The sequence below is a fragment of the Barbus barbus genome (genome assembly GCF_936440315.1).
Source record: "Barbus barbus genome assembly, chromosome: 16".
In the NCBI taxonomy this organism is placed as follows: domain Eukaryota; kingdom Metazoa; phylum Chordata; class Actinopteri; order Cypriniformes; family Cyprinidae; genus Barbus; species Barbus barbus.
In genome coordinates, this window is record NC_136744.1 from 25,646,046 (window position 1) to 25,662,990 (window position 16,945).

Genomic DNA, 16,945 nt, shown 5'->3' on the forward strand with positions numbered 1-16,945 from the left:
TCTTCCTCCTCCTCACTCTGCTCAATGTCACGCAAGTTCCTTGAAACAAAAGCAAGACAGAAATAACGATAGAATAAACGCAAGAAAAACAGAATTCATGCCAGTGCAGAAATAATTACCATGTTGATTAATCACATCTCTGCCCTCTCCGCACGCGACGAACGATCTGCTCTGCATAATACTCTCATGCTTTGTAAGCTCTGTTGAATACTTTTCCAAGGAACAGTTTACGTATTTGTGCATGTGTTATATATACTTCTTATGCATTCTATGTGCAAAATTACCCAAATTTTACAAGATTTAACACTAATGTCTTACAATAAGTATATTCAGTAAAATAAAAAAAATAAAATAAAAATCTGTGAGTCTATGCAAAGCCAGAAAACTTGTCTCAATCAGTGTCATGCTATTATAGTTTTGGTTATTGTTTTATTTTAATATTTTCTATTTTCAATTCAATTTTCTTAATTTGTGTTTTTTATATTTGATTATTTTATATTTATTAATTTCAGTTTTTCACACTCAGAAGAAAAGGTACAAAGCTGTCACTGGGACAATACCATAAAGTACAAAAGCTAAAAGGTACATATTTGTACCTTATTTACACCTAAACGGTACATATTATTACCTTAAAGTTACCTTAATAGTTCTATAAATGTACCCTTTGAAAGGGTAGAGCCCCAGTGAAAATACCGTTTGTACTTTTTTTACTTAAAATAAAATAAAACGAAACTAGGAAAATAAGATAAACAGCAACAACAGAAAAATAAATTGGCAAATAATTAAAACATTCAACTGTAACTTATTTAATTCATTCCACAGTACATGCTGGGAACCAAATTGCCAACATGGTACTGTGGGTTGTCTCATCTGTAATTAGCCATTTAATTTTAATAACAAATATTACAAATATTAGTAAAAAAAAAAAAGAAAACTGTAAAAAAAAATGCTGTAAAAGTATGTGAACTAGTAGCTAGAAATAAACTTGCCAAGAGTATTTGGGGGATAAAGTTGGTTGCTTCCCCTATATCACGGTGAGCTGATTTCCTAGAATTATGTTTTCAGAAGGTCTGTGCTCTTCGTGCCAAAAATAAAATAAAAAAACTTTCACGATGTGTCTTCTGACTCAGAAGCCTTGCGTGACTCTGCAGGCTGGTGTCTCTCATGCATGACTGTCTGTCATCATTAACTGCTAATGAAAACACTGCCGTCATGTCTCATCGTGGGGGAACAGAACTTCTCTTTGAGCACTGGCTGACCTCTGACCTCTTCCAAGGAGGCTGGATAAATAAAGGAGGTAAAGAGTGGAAGTCCACTGACACGGAAAAACGTGGTTTGTTCATGCCAGATCTCAATTGGATTAGCATTCAGCAACTCAACACAGCTTGAAATGGATGGCAAAACAGGTGTAAGGAACTGTTTGTTAGGCAACAGCAGAAAAGGGACCAAGAATGAAAATCTTGTCATTATTTACGTACTCTATTGCTGTTCCAAAGCAGCTTTGACTTTCTTCCACCGAACACAAAAAGAGTCACAATTTTCACTGCAACATTCTGGAAACATCTTTTGTGTTCCATGGAAAGAAATTCTTGGAACACTACACTACACTACACTACACTACACTACACTACACTACACTACACTACAATAAAATGGTAACACTTTAGAATAGGGAACACATTCACTATTAACTAAGGGTTTTCCCTCAATAAAGTCCTAATTTGTTGCTTATCAATAGTTAGTAAGTTAGTTAAGTTTAGGTATTGGGTCGGGTTAAGAAAACTAGAACAGAATAAGGCATTTATATGTGCTTTATAAGTACTAATAAACAGCCAATATGCGGCTAATATGCATGCTAATAAGCAACTAGTTAATATTGAGAATTGAACGTTAAAATAAAGTGTCACCAATAAAATAAAATAACCAAACAAAGTCTTGGAAATTAAATTGTAAATCTTGGAAATTAAACTTTTTCCACATTAAAACTTTTTCAGGAAACAACAATGACAGACATATTCTATTTGGGGAAAATATAAATGTAGACAACATTTAAAACAAAATATTCTTGAACAATAAATTAAAATGTAAAATAAAATAAAGAGAATGTATCTATCTATCTATCTATATATATATATATATATATCTATATATATATATATATATATATATATATATATATATATATATATATATATATATATATATATATATATATATATATAATAATTCACAAGATAATATCAAGAATGCCACCAATTGTTCAATATTGGGGAAGTCAAGCGACTATTTTAGCAATCATGCAATTGAAAACCAAATAAAGATCAACCAATCTATATACTGGGAAAAGAAAAAAGAAAAAAAATGAACTAGGTGGTTACAACCATGTATATTATTGGGACCTTTGTAACACCAAAAATACAGAAAAAGAAAACATCACAAACAGACCCACTAAAGCCCTGTTTAACCTTATAGTGGATATGCAAAACGCTTAATGTTTTCTAAAAACCAGACAATGACATGTTAGCAATAAAGTCGCAGGAACTGTATGTGTTCTCAAGTTCTTCTTTAAAATGGCATTAGGCAATCACGCAGTGGAAAAAAAGCCATTGTGGGTTGATCTTAAAGCGTAGTCATGCGGTTGATCACGTACCACCCCATGTGGCTTCCTGCACATTCTCCCCAAAAAGCCCAGTTTTAGACCTTGCCTTCACAAAAAGAGAAAGGAGAGAAAAAAAACAAAAAGAATGTAAATCTGACATGGGTGACCGTTCAAAATTCTGGGGGAAAATGCCCTCTTTAGTGTCAGGAAAAGGAGACGCCTTCACGGACTAGTGACTACGCTTTGGCAAGGGCCTCCGCAACAGTTGGCTAGACAAAAAAAGCTGCGCAGCCTGATGAAGGCTGTACCTCAATTGGTTGTTAATTTGCAGGGTCATTAGGATACTTCGAAAGACTCATTAGCATTGTTTGTCTTTTCAATCGTTTTAATATGTTTTTGAGCTTCTGTAGGGGGGAAATGAGGGGTTTTATCATTTTCCTGGGAAACTGAAGGTTGATGAGAGTGTGGCGTCATGAGGGTCATTGTGTTGTAATGAGGGGAACCGGCCTGTACAGAGTGGCAGGGTGATGCTCTGGATTAAACTCTCTGACACCATCACACCCAGTGACGCTGCCTGGGATAAATACAAATGTCCCGCTTGCATTCATTTGCAGAGGTGTCTGTATGAGTGCGAGTGTAACACTAACAAACAAAGAAGGGAAATCAGACAGTCTGACTGCAGAATGCTATCACAGGATGCAGAATGAGTAAATTCAGCAAATATTATACAAAGTTACAGTCACACAGTGGAGCCCAAAAGACCATACTGAAGATCATAAGAACAAAACGTACCATTGTAAAGATCAGACTTCTTTGGTTCCACTGAAGATCTCTGAAATATTCTCAAATTATCCTGGAATATCATGGCTTATGTCAGCTTCATTGTAGCTGTCAATAAAGCAAAAGGGGATGAAATACTGAGATTAAAATTCATGTATTTTTGTAACGCACATGCTGATAATATAACTTGCAATGACATTACATTATGTATAAGAGTGTTCTCACGCTTTGTATTCATCTTTGCAAACAAAAAGAGATCACCAATTGTCATTTTTCTCCTGCTGCAAAACCACACAAAGTACTGTTAATATGGGGGAGGAAGTTCAATATTCTTTGCTAAATTAACTTCTCTTACCTACTATTCAACACAACTACAATATCACATTTCACAGTGTGTACAGTTACACAGACGGCGACAGGGAAAAACCTTTTCACCTGCAGCTGAAATTACAACATTGGTTTTGTTCTTAATGATTACTGTTAGCTTTAATATTTTGCTTCATAGCCACTTCCTAATTTATATTAACACTGTTGAGTGATTTAAAAAGAAATTTGAAATTCATATGCAACTTTTCACTTAAAGCAATAGTTCACCCAAAAATGCAAGTAACCAAACAGCTGCTGGTAGCCACTGACTTCCATAGAATGAATGATGACAAGACTTATATTTTTGCCTGAAGTATCCCTTTAAATTGTTACACAGACAAAATTATTTGAAATTAATATTTGTGCATTAAAGTGCACAAAACGTAAGCATTTTCTCTTTGCTTTTCACATGGCACTTGAATATTTTGAAATTTTAAGCAGTCTCGTGCTCTTCTTGTTTATTAACCTTGAAAGTACCACAGGTGAACCTGTCTGCATGATCTACTTAATCAGCCAAGCCATCAGAAACACTGAAAGCAGGCAAAGCTTTAAGCAAGCAGTGTCTAATGTCACCTCTCGTGATAAAGTGGCTGTGCGTGACTGCAGCGCTCAACTCAGCGCCCCATGGCCATTTCTCCTGTAGTCTGTTTCCTCCAGAAGCTGACTGTTCTGACTGAGCGCAGAAGATAAGCCAGTCTCAAGTACACACTGCTGTGACAACACTACTGCAGTCAGTGCAAAGTATTGCACATTTACCAGAGCTGTTATTTCATGATATCAGTTTATATAATCCCTGGCCTGCCCTAGTCGTACTACACAGCAGTGTCAATATACATGTTTTTATACTGTACTGTTTTTGTTCAATCAGAAATGTGCAGGATTTAGAACTATGAATGTGTCTAATAAGAAAGATGTCAGGTTTTTCCTGTTCCTACTGGTTAGAGGATTAAGTCATCATTACTTCACTCAAAAATTTAAATATGTGCAACAAGAATGATATCAATGAAAAGGCACCGTCATGCAAAATGCCTTTAATGTAAGTCACATGAGTTTTTAAACATACTTTTATCATGTCTAACACATCAAATGTCTAAACTTGATTGAGAGCTGAGGGCCATGTAAATGTTGCATGTCAAAGGTCATCATGGGTCAACTTTGGCCTGTGGGACCTTGTTTGGGCATCTCTCATCTAAACAAACCCATTTTAAGGTCAATAAAAGCACAAACGACACAAACGTATTTAAAAATAAATACATAGTAGTAGTGGTGGTAATGGTATGTAGATCTATAAATAGTGGTCTAATATTCATCAACTAAATTAATTAAATTAAATGAATGAATTCGGCATGTGTGTGTGGCGTGTGCTGGGTCCTAAAAATTGGGAGACTGATTCGATTTTTTGATAGAGGCCTGTTTTTCGATTATGTTTTTCCTACAGTTATAAAACTAAAAAAATCAATGAAACTACACTATCCTTAACCCATAAAAACTTCAAACAAAAATGGCCAAAAATATGTCACTGCCACATGGACAGACATATTTACGCAGTATTTTAATAACACAGTAATAATTCAACACTATAAAACAAAAATTTTTGCGTATAAATATACAGTCGCCTATCTTTTATCAACTGCATGCTGTCCCCTAATTTTAAAGCATAAATTTGGCTGGAAATTTGTCACTAATTATAAACTGTTTAAAAAGCGCCCCTTAATGCAAATTATGAAGTCCATGAAGAGAAATAGCTTTGATGACTCTTATTTTAGAATGTTGAAAATAATAGAATGTAAGCTAATAATAAAAGAATCAGTATGCTTGAAACGTTGTGTATAGCCAAAACAACTCGCTGTAATTTTATTCTTTATAATACCTCATTTGAACTTGTTTTTCAGTCTCGGTTGATGTAAAGAGTCACAGTCTTCCGCTGGCGATCAAAACAAGTGATTTGACGTGACTTGACGTGATCTGCGCAGAAGTGCTCGCGCGCTGTCCGTGGTACTGAACTCACGAGGAGCCCTGCTTTCACTCTGCGTGCTTAATTTTTGATAAGAATTTCGTTTTTATTAATATATCGTTTTCTTTATAACGAATTTTTACATTTTGTTAGTTGCATTGACTATAATAATATTGTATATTTATTTTATATTTGATATTTAATTTAATGCATGTTAAACAAACCTCCAAATAATCTGATGTAATTTAAACTGAGTAAAAAAAAAAAAAAAGTATTGTTATGAAGCGAATTTTAAAAAGGACTCATTCGGAACACATACCTGAGCTATTTAGCCGTTTAAGCACAATAAGAAATTGTGCATCTTCTTTGTGAAAATCGTGAATTTTTATGTTTTTTCATATTAAACAGTGTGACATTTAGTCCTGTAAGAAAAAGAAAAATGTATATTTTTTGTTGTTGTTGCTGTTGTTAGACAATGACATGATTTTTTTTAATTGTAACTACATTTATTAATTAGATTTACAATAAGAAGATAAAGGTTGTTGTCCTAAGTATGACTGCGAATGCACAATTCGAAAAATAAAAATTGCAGAATTAAAAATAAATAAACTCAGGACTTTATTTCCCTTTTATTAATTAATCCGAGTGTCGTATAATTTAGTGCTGGTTAGGAATGAGGTCCTCCTAGTGGCAACAGGTGGAAACGGAGAAAGAGGAAAATACTATCAAAAAAATCTCCATCATTGCACAATTTTCCATCACATGTTAGCTTATCTATTTTATTTTCCACAATGATGAAGCATGAAGGAAGTATAGCCTATCATTTCCCTGTCAAACATTAGTTCCTTCTGAAAGGTAAGGTTTGATCTATTGTCTCAACACACAGCATCACTGTACACATGATCTGTTCTCACGCACATTTCTGAAGTTCAAAACTAGACCCATAAATCCGTTCAAATCATAAGCGTTAAGCAAAAATACTTTATTCATGTAGAATGCAGTTCATGCGTAGCAGGCATCATATGATGGATCTTTTATTGTATAACTCTTTTCTTAGAATTAACCTTGTTATGTTTCTAATTGCTGCATGGACCTGTTTATTAAAAAGATACGGAATAAATGTATATATTAAGGGATAGGATATAGATATCAATCGACTATATGGGGTAATTATTTATGTGGAGAAAATCTAAATACTCTAAATATCCCCTTTTACCGAACAACTTTAGACTATTAAATATAATTTGAACAGTATTTCACCATGGTAAAATTACCAAATAATTGTTTTGCATTGTTAAATAGCTATAACATTTATCCACAGATAGATAGATGACAGATATATGACATGAGATCACATAAGTCACGCGTTCAGAGAGAGAGAGAGAGAGAGAGAGAGAGAGAGGTGTGTGTAAAGGAGGGGACTCTCGGTAGTGTTATTTAGTCGTGGATAAATTCTTGGATGAATTCATTTTAGACCGACCATCACAACACTTAAGCTCATATGCATCACTCAGAGACGGCGCGAGCGCTGGAAACTTCAACCCTGATCTGATGCTCAACAGGTTCATTGAGTTTCATCACAGTGGATCTGCATTGATTGTGAGGCTTGCAAATACATCTATGATGGATGTCCTGTCGGTTCTGGGAGATTGCATTCAGCTGTCAGCGCGGAGTGCTTTACTGTCGCTGCTGGTGTGTTTAACGCTCATGTTCTGGACTCGTTCCGGTCGGCGGCAGTTACCGGGTCCGTTCTCTTGGCCGGTCATCGGTAACGCCGCTCAGCTCGGTACCTCACCCCACTTTTACTTCACCCGGATGGCTCAGAAATACGGCGACGTGTTTCAGATCAAACTGGGCAGCCGAAACGTGGTGGTTCTGAACGGAGACGCAATTAAAGAGGCGCTAATTAAAAAAGCTGTCGATTTCGCCGGCAGACCCGATTTCGCTTCGTTCCGGGTCGTGTCCAATGGGAAAAGCATGGCGTTCGGTAATTACAGCCAGTGGTGGAAACTGCATCGTAAGATCGCGCACAGCACCGTGAGAAGCTTCTCCACAGCCAACATCCACACCAAGCAGACATTTGAGAAGCACATCGTGTGCGAGATCGGAGAGCTCATCCGCTTGTTTCTGACCAAAACCCGCGAGCAGCGGTACTTCGAGCCTCACCGGTATTTGGTGGTGTCCGTGGCGAACACAATGAGCGCCGTTTGCTTCGGTAACCGGTATTCGTATGATGATAAGGAATTCCAGCAGGTGGTGGGCAGAAACGATCAGTTCACCAAGACAGTCGGAGCTGGAAGCATCGTGGATGTGATGCCCTGGCTGCAGTACTTCCCAAACCCAATCAAAACTCTCTTTGACCAGTTTAAAGAGCTCAACGAGGAGTTTAACGAGTTCATTTATTCTAAAGTGGCGGAGCACCGCAGGACCCTTTTACTGAGCCTCGTCCGTGACATGACTGACGCTTTCATCCTTGCTCTGGATAAAGGGCTGTCAGGGGGCCCGGGGGTCTTTCTGGATAAAGAGTACGTGCCACCGACCATCTCAGATATTTTTGGGGCCAGTCAAGACACTCTTTCCACAGCTCTACAGTGGATCATTCTGTTACTAGTCAGGTAATGCGTTTGGTCCATCACAAATTTGCATCTTATATTGGATTATGTCATTTACTCACTCGCCTTCTGGTCGTTCGATTATTTATTTCATTTTAATATAATATAATATAAATATTTAATATAAAATTAGGCTACTAATTAATATGGATGTTCAAGCTGCTCATTGGTGCATGATTTATAGCATGTACAAATTTACAGTCTGACTGTAAATCTCATCTTGCCCTGAGGGGCATATCCTTAATTGTTTGCTCTCTAGAATAATTACCTTTTATGTTTTTTGTTTCTGTTTTTTTGAACACCAATAATCAACACTTTCATTTTATGAATAAGAGTCGCTGCAATACATCTTTTTTGTTGCCCAGAAGAAAAAAAATATATATGGGATGAGCGAATGATGACAGCATTGTAATTTCTTTGCACTTTAAGTGTTTAATGCAGCAACTCAGAGATCGTCCACAAGAGACGGACAGGTCTCAATAACACCAAACAGCTCTTATGTGTTATGTAACTCTTCCGTGCAGGTATTGGCAGCAACTAATGAGGGCAGGTTACAGCAACACAAAATGAAATCTGACCCACTAACACTTTTAAACATGTAGGCCACACTGTGAAACTCAAACACAATGACTGCTTCATGCAGGATATTAGCACAGATGAGATAAGAGGCCGGGTGTATTTATAAATAGAAGTGATACTGAATACAATTTCATTTAGATCACCAACCAAATGTAGTAATGTTGTTTAATCCGCCTGTTTGAAATACCCATATTCGATTCAATCCTTGATGATTGAGCAAACTCAGAAAGTTGAAAATGTTGGCCTTCACTTACATTGCAGGTATCCAGAAGTCCAGAAACGTCTTCAGGAGGATGTCGACAAAGTAGCGGATTGCAGTCGCCTCCCAACCATTGCAGACCAGCCTCATCTTCCATATGTCATGGCTTTCATCTACGAAGTCATGCGATTCACCTCGTTCGTCCCTGTAACGATTCCACACAGCACAACCACGGACACGTCCATCAACGGCTATCCCATTCCTAAAGATACCATCATTTTCGTCAACCAGTGGTCTTTGAACCATGACCCGACCAAATGGGACCAACCAGAGGTATTCAACCCACAACGCTTCCTGGATGAGGATGGAGCTCTCAACAAAGACTTAACCACCAACGTGCTGATCTTCTCCGTAGGGAAGCGTAGATGCATTGGAGAAGACGTGTCCAAGATACAGCTTTTCCTCTTCACCTCCTTGCTGGTCCATCAGTGTAGTTTTACAGCAGAAACTACTCCCAGCATGGACTATCTGTATGGGCTCACGCTTAAACCCAGATCCTTTAAAGTGTCTGTCACGCTCCGCAACAGCGCAGAACTGCTGGAGAGCTTGGTAGGAACGATTCAGACTCCTACTGAAAAGAGACAGAGACCACAAGTTTGAAGGGAAATCAAAGCATGCAACTTAAATACTTTGCCAAATGAAGGTGGCTAAGAAAACAAACACTGAAGAATCTCTCATATTTGCATTATAGCAATATATTTATAAATATAAAACTCAGGCAAAACTTTTTTTTTTAAGCTCAGAATGAGCTACAGCCATAAAAACACACCCATTCATTACTGTAACGACATGATGCACTGATTCATGGTATATTATGCAAGAGTAGCAAAGCACAACAGGACACTGCATGTTTATTCAAACAAATAAAAGTTGGTTTATGGAGTATTGAGACATTACATGCATAGCATTATTCATTCAAGAAGCTTGCGTCACTAATTCTAGTTCTTCTAGTTGAAATATAGCTAGCAGATCTATATTTAGCCTCAGTTGTAGAAAATTTGCTCTCATCATGCTTCAATCTTTTAATCCCAATCATTTTGTGGCTTAAAGTCAATGTGAAACGCTGTTCGCAACTCATTTTACTTCCATGACGTATTTTTGAATGAAACAAGATATTCGATGAGAAATACCTGTGGTGCAGTAATTGATTTGATCTATTTGAAACTGACTGGATCATGAAAAATCAAGTCATTAATATTTTTTCTGTAATATTTTATCAAAATGTAATTTAGACTAATATACAACACTTAATCATTCGTTGAAAACAATAGGGTTGATTACATGTCATGTTGACTTTAAAACATTTAGTTATTATTCAAAAATGATTGCATTGAGCTTAAAGTAAGTTTTTGTTGTTGCTTATGGTACTTTAGCTCAATCTAGCCCTATGCTGCATTGTTAACGTCCCTATATAAAGCTCATAAAATGAGAAATTTTTACAGTATAACTTACAGCACTTTATTGTTCTTCTTGATAATATTTCCAGATTCTCACTACAGCATTGTTGAAGTCTGTGCCTTATTATTAGAGACTTCTTAGCATTAATCTATAATTAAAATAAACATAGGCAGGTTTAACACAGTTCACTTCCATTGTGTTCGCGCGACATCCTTCCCAATCAAATATTGTCTGGAGATCCTCACAGTAGGTCACAGGAAGTCTCCAGTGAAACTATTCTGAACATCTATGTTTATTATAAGTTGAATGTGATATTTCATATTTGGCACATGATGTTGTGTAGATGAAAGGAAATACATTCTGTGTCCCTCAGGTCCCTTCTAGTTTGGGGGATCCTGAAGGGGAAATTCAGGGCTTGTTAACTAACATATGCGTTATGATTATACATTTTTGCTCATTTCTAACTGCTGCAATATATTTTTGAACTGTAATCGCAATGTTTGATCTGCTGTAAAATATTTTTGGACTGTAATAGCACTTAATAATAGACTGCTTGTCTGTATTAGATCTACTATATTTTATATGCAAAAGACTGCTATGTAAGTTTGATATGTTGTTCCTATTATGTGATACCAACATGTAATATTATATTTTTCTACTTCATATAAGCTCTGACATTTGACTGCTCTGTGAATTCTAAACTGCATTCAGTTTCCAGTTTTTATAATTAAATATATTACTCAATACATGTGTAAGTCAATACTATATATCATTACTCAAGCTTTTATGATAATAAATGCAGTATAATATTATAATATAATATAGCTTATAATATTATATAATGCAAGACCTAGACGCAATGTGATTATGTAAAACAAAAGTTCTCATTTGTTGTATTCAAACAAGTTGCCCTTAAAATAGTGGCAAGTTAAAATAACCATTCTAATTTTATTGCACAAATCAAATCTGCACGCAGCCACTCAATTGGGCATTTAAAATAGAAGGAAAGTGTGTAGGATATACCCATCCCTGCGAAGTGCTTTATCTTGCTTTCCCAGCACATCCTGTTCTGATCAAGCCTGAGGATTGTAGCCAGCCGAGCTTTGAGTGCGTGACAAGTCCAGATAAAGCCAACTGATTACTGATACACCAGCAGCCGCATGCTCCCCTTCCAGGCCCTGCTAAAGAAAAGAAAACAAGCTTCACTAGTGTTGAATTAAGCTACAGAGCTGTCACTGGGATGGCACCCTAAGGTACAAACGTTAAGCGGTACATGTTTGTCAGTGCCTCCTTAAAAAAAAAATCAGATGACAAAATAATCAGCAGTAATAAAAACTAAGATGCAATGAAATATGAAATGCTTTTTAAGAAAAGTTTCATTTTCCGTAATTGTCATGTTTGGGGTTGATTTTTTATTTTTTTTTTTTTGGTCTTAATTTAAATTCTAACTGCTGCTCCCATTCATCAAATAATTCATAAAAAAAAAAAATGATCAGTTTCCATAAAATATTAATCAGCACAACTGTGTTCACGGTAATAAAAAATATTCTAAATCAGGTTTTATTGTTATATTTTCAGTTTTCTTTTTAATTTTAGTTTCATTTTGTTATGCATTTTTTCAATTTTTATTATCACTTTTGAATATTACTATTTTTAATTATTTTGATTATTAAAGTTTTAGCTTCATCTCAGTTTTTTTTCCCTTTGGAACTAAATTAAGGAAACACTGGAAATAAAAATAATTGCATAAATTGCTAAGGCAATATTTATTTATATTCATTAAGATCAAATCTAGAAGAGACCTCCAGGAATCCAGGTAATGTCTTGCAGGCATCATTTCTGTGCTGTATGAGAGAACAGACTTACATACATTAGGTAATGAGACACTATAAGATGGTTTTCAGTTCTTGAGGATGAACAGTTGTCCTGTCATGATACTTCCACACACAGGGGTGTAAAACGCACAGAGAGAGAAATTACAATGATATTAAAGTAAGGATACTATATGAACCTTTACCTTCTTTATGTGTTGTGATGACAAATTAAACTAAATAGTACTATTATTTATATAAAATATTTATTGAATAATAATATTTAATAAACAACAACAGCCATCATAAAAGTTGCTATAGGCAATTCAGTCAAAAGTACAAAGGCATTGAATTTACATAAACATGATGAGATATTGCCAAAACTATTTGCTCTGGAACAAATAATAAATTAATGAGACCAAAGACTGCTCATTAGATTACTCAAAAGTAACTATATCTCATGGTTTACCACTATAGAGACATCAGAGCCAGAGGTGAATTCCAGAAGATCTGACGGAGGTAAGGCAGCTCTCGGGGGGTTCATGAGCGCTGAACGGCCGCTGACGGCCTGGAGCTCACATCTCCGAAAACGCTGAAACAAATTTTACATTCTGACACATAGACAGTATTATTCTTAAATTATAGTGGATCTGGGCGTCTGCCATAACACTCACTTTGAGAAATACGGCAAGCGGAGTGATATATGATACAAACGGTGAAGCGGTTGTAGCTCTCACTCTAATATCTCACTCTTATCAGCCAATCAGATTTGAGGACCAGAAAGGCTTGTATAATTGTAAACATCATACTTTTTTCGCTTATTTTAATGTCATCAAACTAGCGAGCTAATCCAGTAGTAGTCACATAAACATGGCTGAAGACGTGAAAAGACAAGTAAGTCCATCTATTGACACAAACGGTGAAACGGTTATCACTAGAATATCACACCTCTGAAAAAGGCTCTCAGCCAATCAGAATTAAGGACCAGAAAAAAAAACAGTTATGAATTGCAATAATATTTTCTAAATATTACTGATTTACTGTATTTTTGATCAAATAAATGGAGCCTTAGTGATCATAAGAGACTTCGGTGACACTTTAGAATAGGGAACACATTCACTATTAACTATGACTTTTCCCTCAATAAATTCCTAATTTGCTGCTTATTAATAGTTACTGGGTGGTGATGGCGCAGTGGATAAGACACATGCCTTTGGTGTGAGAGACCCGGGTTCGAATCCACTGTGAGACACCAATGTGTCCCTGAGCAAGACACTTAACCCCTAGTTGCTCCAGAGGCGTGCGACCTCTGACATATATAGCAATTGTAAGTCGCTTTGGATAAAAGCGTCAGCTAAATGAATAAATGTAAATGTAGTAAGGTAGCTGTTAAGTTTAGGTATTGGGTAGGATTAGGGATGTAGAATAAGGCAATAATATGTGCTTAATTTGTACTAATAAATGGCTAATATTCTAGTAATATGCATGCTAATAAGCAACTAATTAAGAGACCCTAAAATACAAAGTGTTACCGAGACTTCTTTCAAAACATTTAAAAATCCTACTGACCCCAAACTTTTGAACAGTCGTGTTAATATAACTGCAAAAAGTAAGAAACGATAAAATGACTAATAACCAAAAAGCATTACGAATAAATGCAGACCACCTCAGGTACCTTTGGTTACATGACGTCAATCCACATAAAACATGTCGGTACAGAAGAGTCTCTGATCGGAAGCTGTTTGCTGCTGAAGACATGCTGTGGTTCTGATGTAAGGAAAGGCAGATGTCCAGACATGTAAGGGTTATTTCTGTTTACAATGATGGGTGTTAAGTCAGTATGAGTGCCCTGTAATATCATTGCTTGACATCTGAAAATTAGCCCTTTTTCTTCCGTCTTCCTGGCATTCCCTATGATTGGCTTCTTTCTGGACAAGAGCATACAGGCATAATACTGACTGAAAACTATCGGACTTACATTTAAGAAGTTAAAAGTGAAGTGTATAACTTATATGCCACAAAACAGAATTGCATAAATAAAAATAATGAGAAGTAGACTGCAGTTCTGTTTGGTGCCACTAAAGCTGCAGAAATAAGCACTTTGCATTTAACACTGAAAGAAAGAAACATGAAAAAGACAAGATATATAACAGTTAGCAATTATACCACACAAACAGCATAAAAATGAACTATGATCAACGTACAACACACAGACTTGATTCACCTTATTGTATATTGTACTGAGCAGCAGAAATGAAGTGATGATCTCCATATGCACCATTACAATCACCGTCTCAATCTCAATAATCACCAATCATCTAAAATGTATCATACAGAGCAAGTGCCATCATTTCAACATAGAAATGCTTACATTCATAATGCTGGATTACCAACCAATGATATTAAAACATGAGGGAAAAATTACATTAGATTTACATGGTCCCCATAATTTCTCTGGGAATTTGGTCAAAAAATAATGTCTAGGGATTCAAATCTACACAAGTCATATGAATATATAAAATTGAACTACTAAAAAATACCAGAGAATGTGATTAACAAGATTAAATCCAGATGGAGTTGTTCAGGTGCTCTTAATAAAAACTGCATTTCGTGAGGGAGGATTGTGCTATGAAAGGTTTAACATTTTGGACAGATTTTCAATTTTGCAATTTCATATCAGCAGCTTTTTTTGGAAGAACTAACCATTAAATGTGCCAAAGTTCTTCAAAAGGTTTGTTTCAGACATTTATCGGGAGGTAAACTCGATACCCATAAATATAACTTCATAGTCATGCTGTTTTGTAAGTTATGTCTATGAAATAATCATTAATAACTTTGGATGAACAAAAATAGACAGAAATGCTAATTAGAAAGTACACATAAACATGCCCCTAAAAGGCACACAAAAACAAATGGAACTGCCAATGCATGCTTTTAATGCCAACCGGACAGATCTTTCTTGTTTCGGTATTGGTCAGAATTAATCACAACTGCACCAGACTTCATGCTGATCCATCTTGGCTATCCAAGATGTAGATGAGTTTGTTTCTTTATCAGATTTTGAGAAATTATAGCATTATATGACCTGCTCACCAATGGACAGCACTGGTAGCAAATCCATCATTAAGACACTTTTAACCGTCATTTATGGCTAAAATAATAGTCATCTATCCGTAATATTGCTTTTTCCAATGAAAAAGCACTCTCATCTGAATCAGGAGAGAAATATGCATAGATTTCAAGCAACAACCATTCTAAACAAATATGTGGGTGGACTTTGATTTGAGAGGACAACAGGGGATGGACTTTTCACTGGAGGAAGCGTTATTTTTTTGAATGATGTACTCAAAATGATGGCAGTTAAAGGGTCTTAATGATGGATTTGTTTCTTACAAACTTGCAGCTTTTGACTGATAGTGTGGCTGGAATAGTGTTCTGGATCAGCTGTTTGGACTCTCAATCTGACAGCACCCATTCACTGCAGAGGATCCATTGGTGAGCAAGTGATGTAATGCTAAATTGATCCAAATCTGTTTTTAAATGAAGAAACAAATTCATCTACATCTTGGATGACCCGAGGGAGAGTAGATTTTCAGCAAAATATCATTTTTCAATGCATTTTTCAATGCACAGCATTAACAGCAGCCACTGATGGTCACTGTGGTTTTCAATAGGTGACAGCCACGTCGTGTATTGCACTTATGTCGTCTAAAATATTCTGTGGGGAAAAAAAAGACAAAAATTAAAAAGAAACACACAGTATTTTGTGCATAAACAAAAAAGATTAACAAAATATTGCTGTTGGTCTCCCCTTTAATAGAGGAAAAACGTGGCCTGGCCAACATTAGTAGTTCATATGTTGGTTTTGGGTAAACAGCTACAGTCCAGTCACAGTCGAGTTCAAAGAGACGGAACACAAAGACAGACAGCTTTTGTTAGAGTCTTGTTAAAGTGATGCAACAAGAGTGTCAAATTCCTTCTGTGCCTCCTCATCCTTTAAAGAAAACACACACACACACACACATACAAAAAACAAAAACAAAGAATTACAAAGGCAAGAAACTCGAACTATAAAAAAATCTGATTCATCAGAATAAGAAAACACCTCTTTAGTCTGAATGCTCATTGCAGAGGCAGCGTCACACATCTGTTGGGCTTGACTCCTCTGACCCAAGTCTTTGTAACACTGACAACAGAAAAGTGAAATAGGCGCAGTTACAGTAACCCATTACAATGTTCTCATTCTACTGACTCAGTTTCAAAATCTAGTGCACTGCCCATGTAGACAGTATAAGTGTGTTGCATACTTATGTAAGATTATCTAAGACTCGGTGAAAAAAAAAAAAATGCTTTCACTGAAGTTGGAAGACATTAGAGAAATGTCAATTATATACAGTACTATCATTCAAAAGTTAAGATTTCTCAATGTTTTTTTGAAAGTCGTCTCTTAATCTCATCAATGCTACATTTATTTGATGCAAAAATACAGTAAAAACAGTGATCATTTTAAATATTACTACAATTTAAAATAACTACTTTCTATTTGAATGCATTTTAAATATCGAAAACAGCTGTGCACTTTGTGGG

The 16,945-nt window shown here is 35.9% G+C and overlaps 2 protein-coding genes across 3 annotated transcripts in view; one reads left to right on the top strand and one right to left on the bottom strand.

The window, feature by feature from the left end:
- The first annotated feature begins 7,144 nt into the window (after positions 1–7,144).
- Positions 7,145–11,289, top strand: LOC306882115 (cytochrome P450 1B1-like). Its single transcript, XM_079436595.1, has 2 exons — positions 7,145–8,314; positions 9,152–11,289. Exons 1-2 carry the CDS (start codon positions 7,251–7,253, stop codon positions 9,747–9,749), a joined length of 1,662 nt encoding a protein of 553 aa, XP_079292721.1. The 5' UTR covers positions 7,145–7,250; the 3' UTR covers positions 9,750–11,289.
- Positions 8,731–16,945, bottom strand: part of LOC306882116 (regulator of microtubule dynamics protein 2-like) — a 33,795-nt gene continuing 25,580 nt past the window's right edge. Inside the window, exons 11-16 of one of the 2 annotated variants that reach the window (XR_013785220.1) lie at positions 16,464–16,544; positions 14,583–16,352; positions 14,034–14,125; positions 12,828–12,950; positions 11,571–11,728; positions 8,731–9,720 (exon numbers count right to left, since the gene is read on the bottom strand). Coding sequence is in view for 1 of the 2 variants with exons in the window: in XM_079436596.1 (XP_079292722.1) it covers positions 16,305–16,352; positions 16,464–16,544 (129 nt within the window). In the remaining variant the exon portion in view is untranslated. Of the gene's footprint in view, positions 9,721–11,570; positions 11,729–12,827; positions 12,951–14,033; positions 14,126–14,502; positions 16,353–16,463; positions 16,545–16,945 lie in introns of those variants that run through there. The other variant, XM_079436596.1, reaches the window with a different exon arrangement.

Coding starts and splice junctions, on each gene's coding strand:
- LOC306882115 (XM_079436595.1), top strand. CDS start 7,251: ATGCTCAACAGGTTCATTGAGTTTCATCACAGTGGATCTGCATTGATT. Junction 8,315..9,151: donor ATCATTCTGTTACTAGTCAG/GTAATGCGTTTG, acceptor CTTACATTGCAG/GTATCCAGAAGTCCAGAAAC.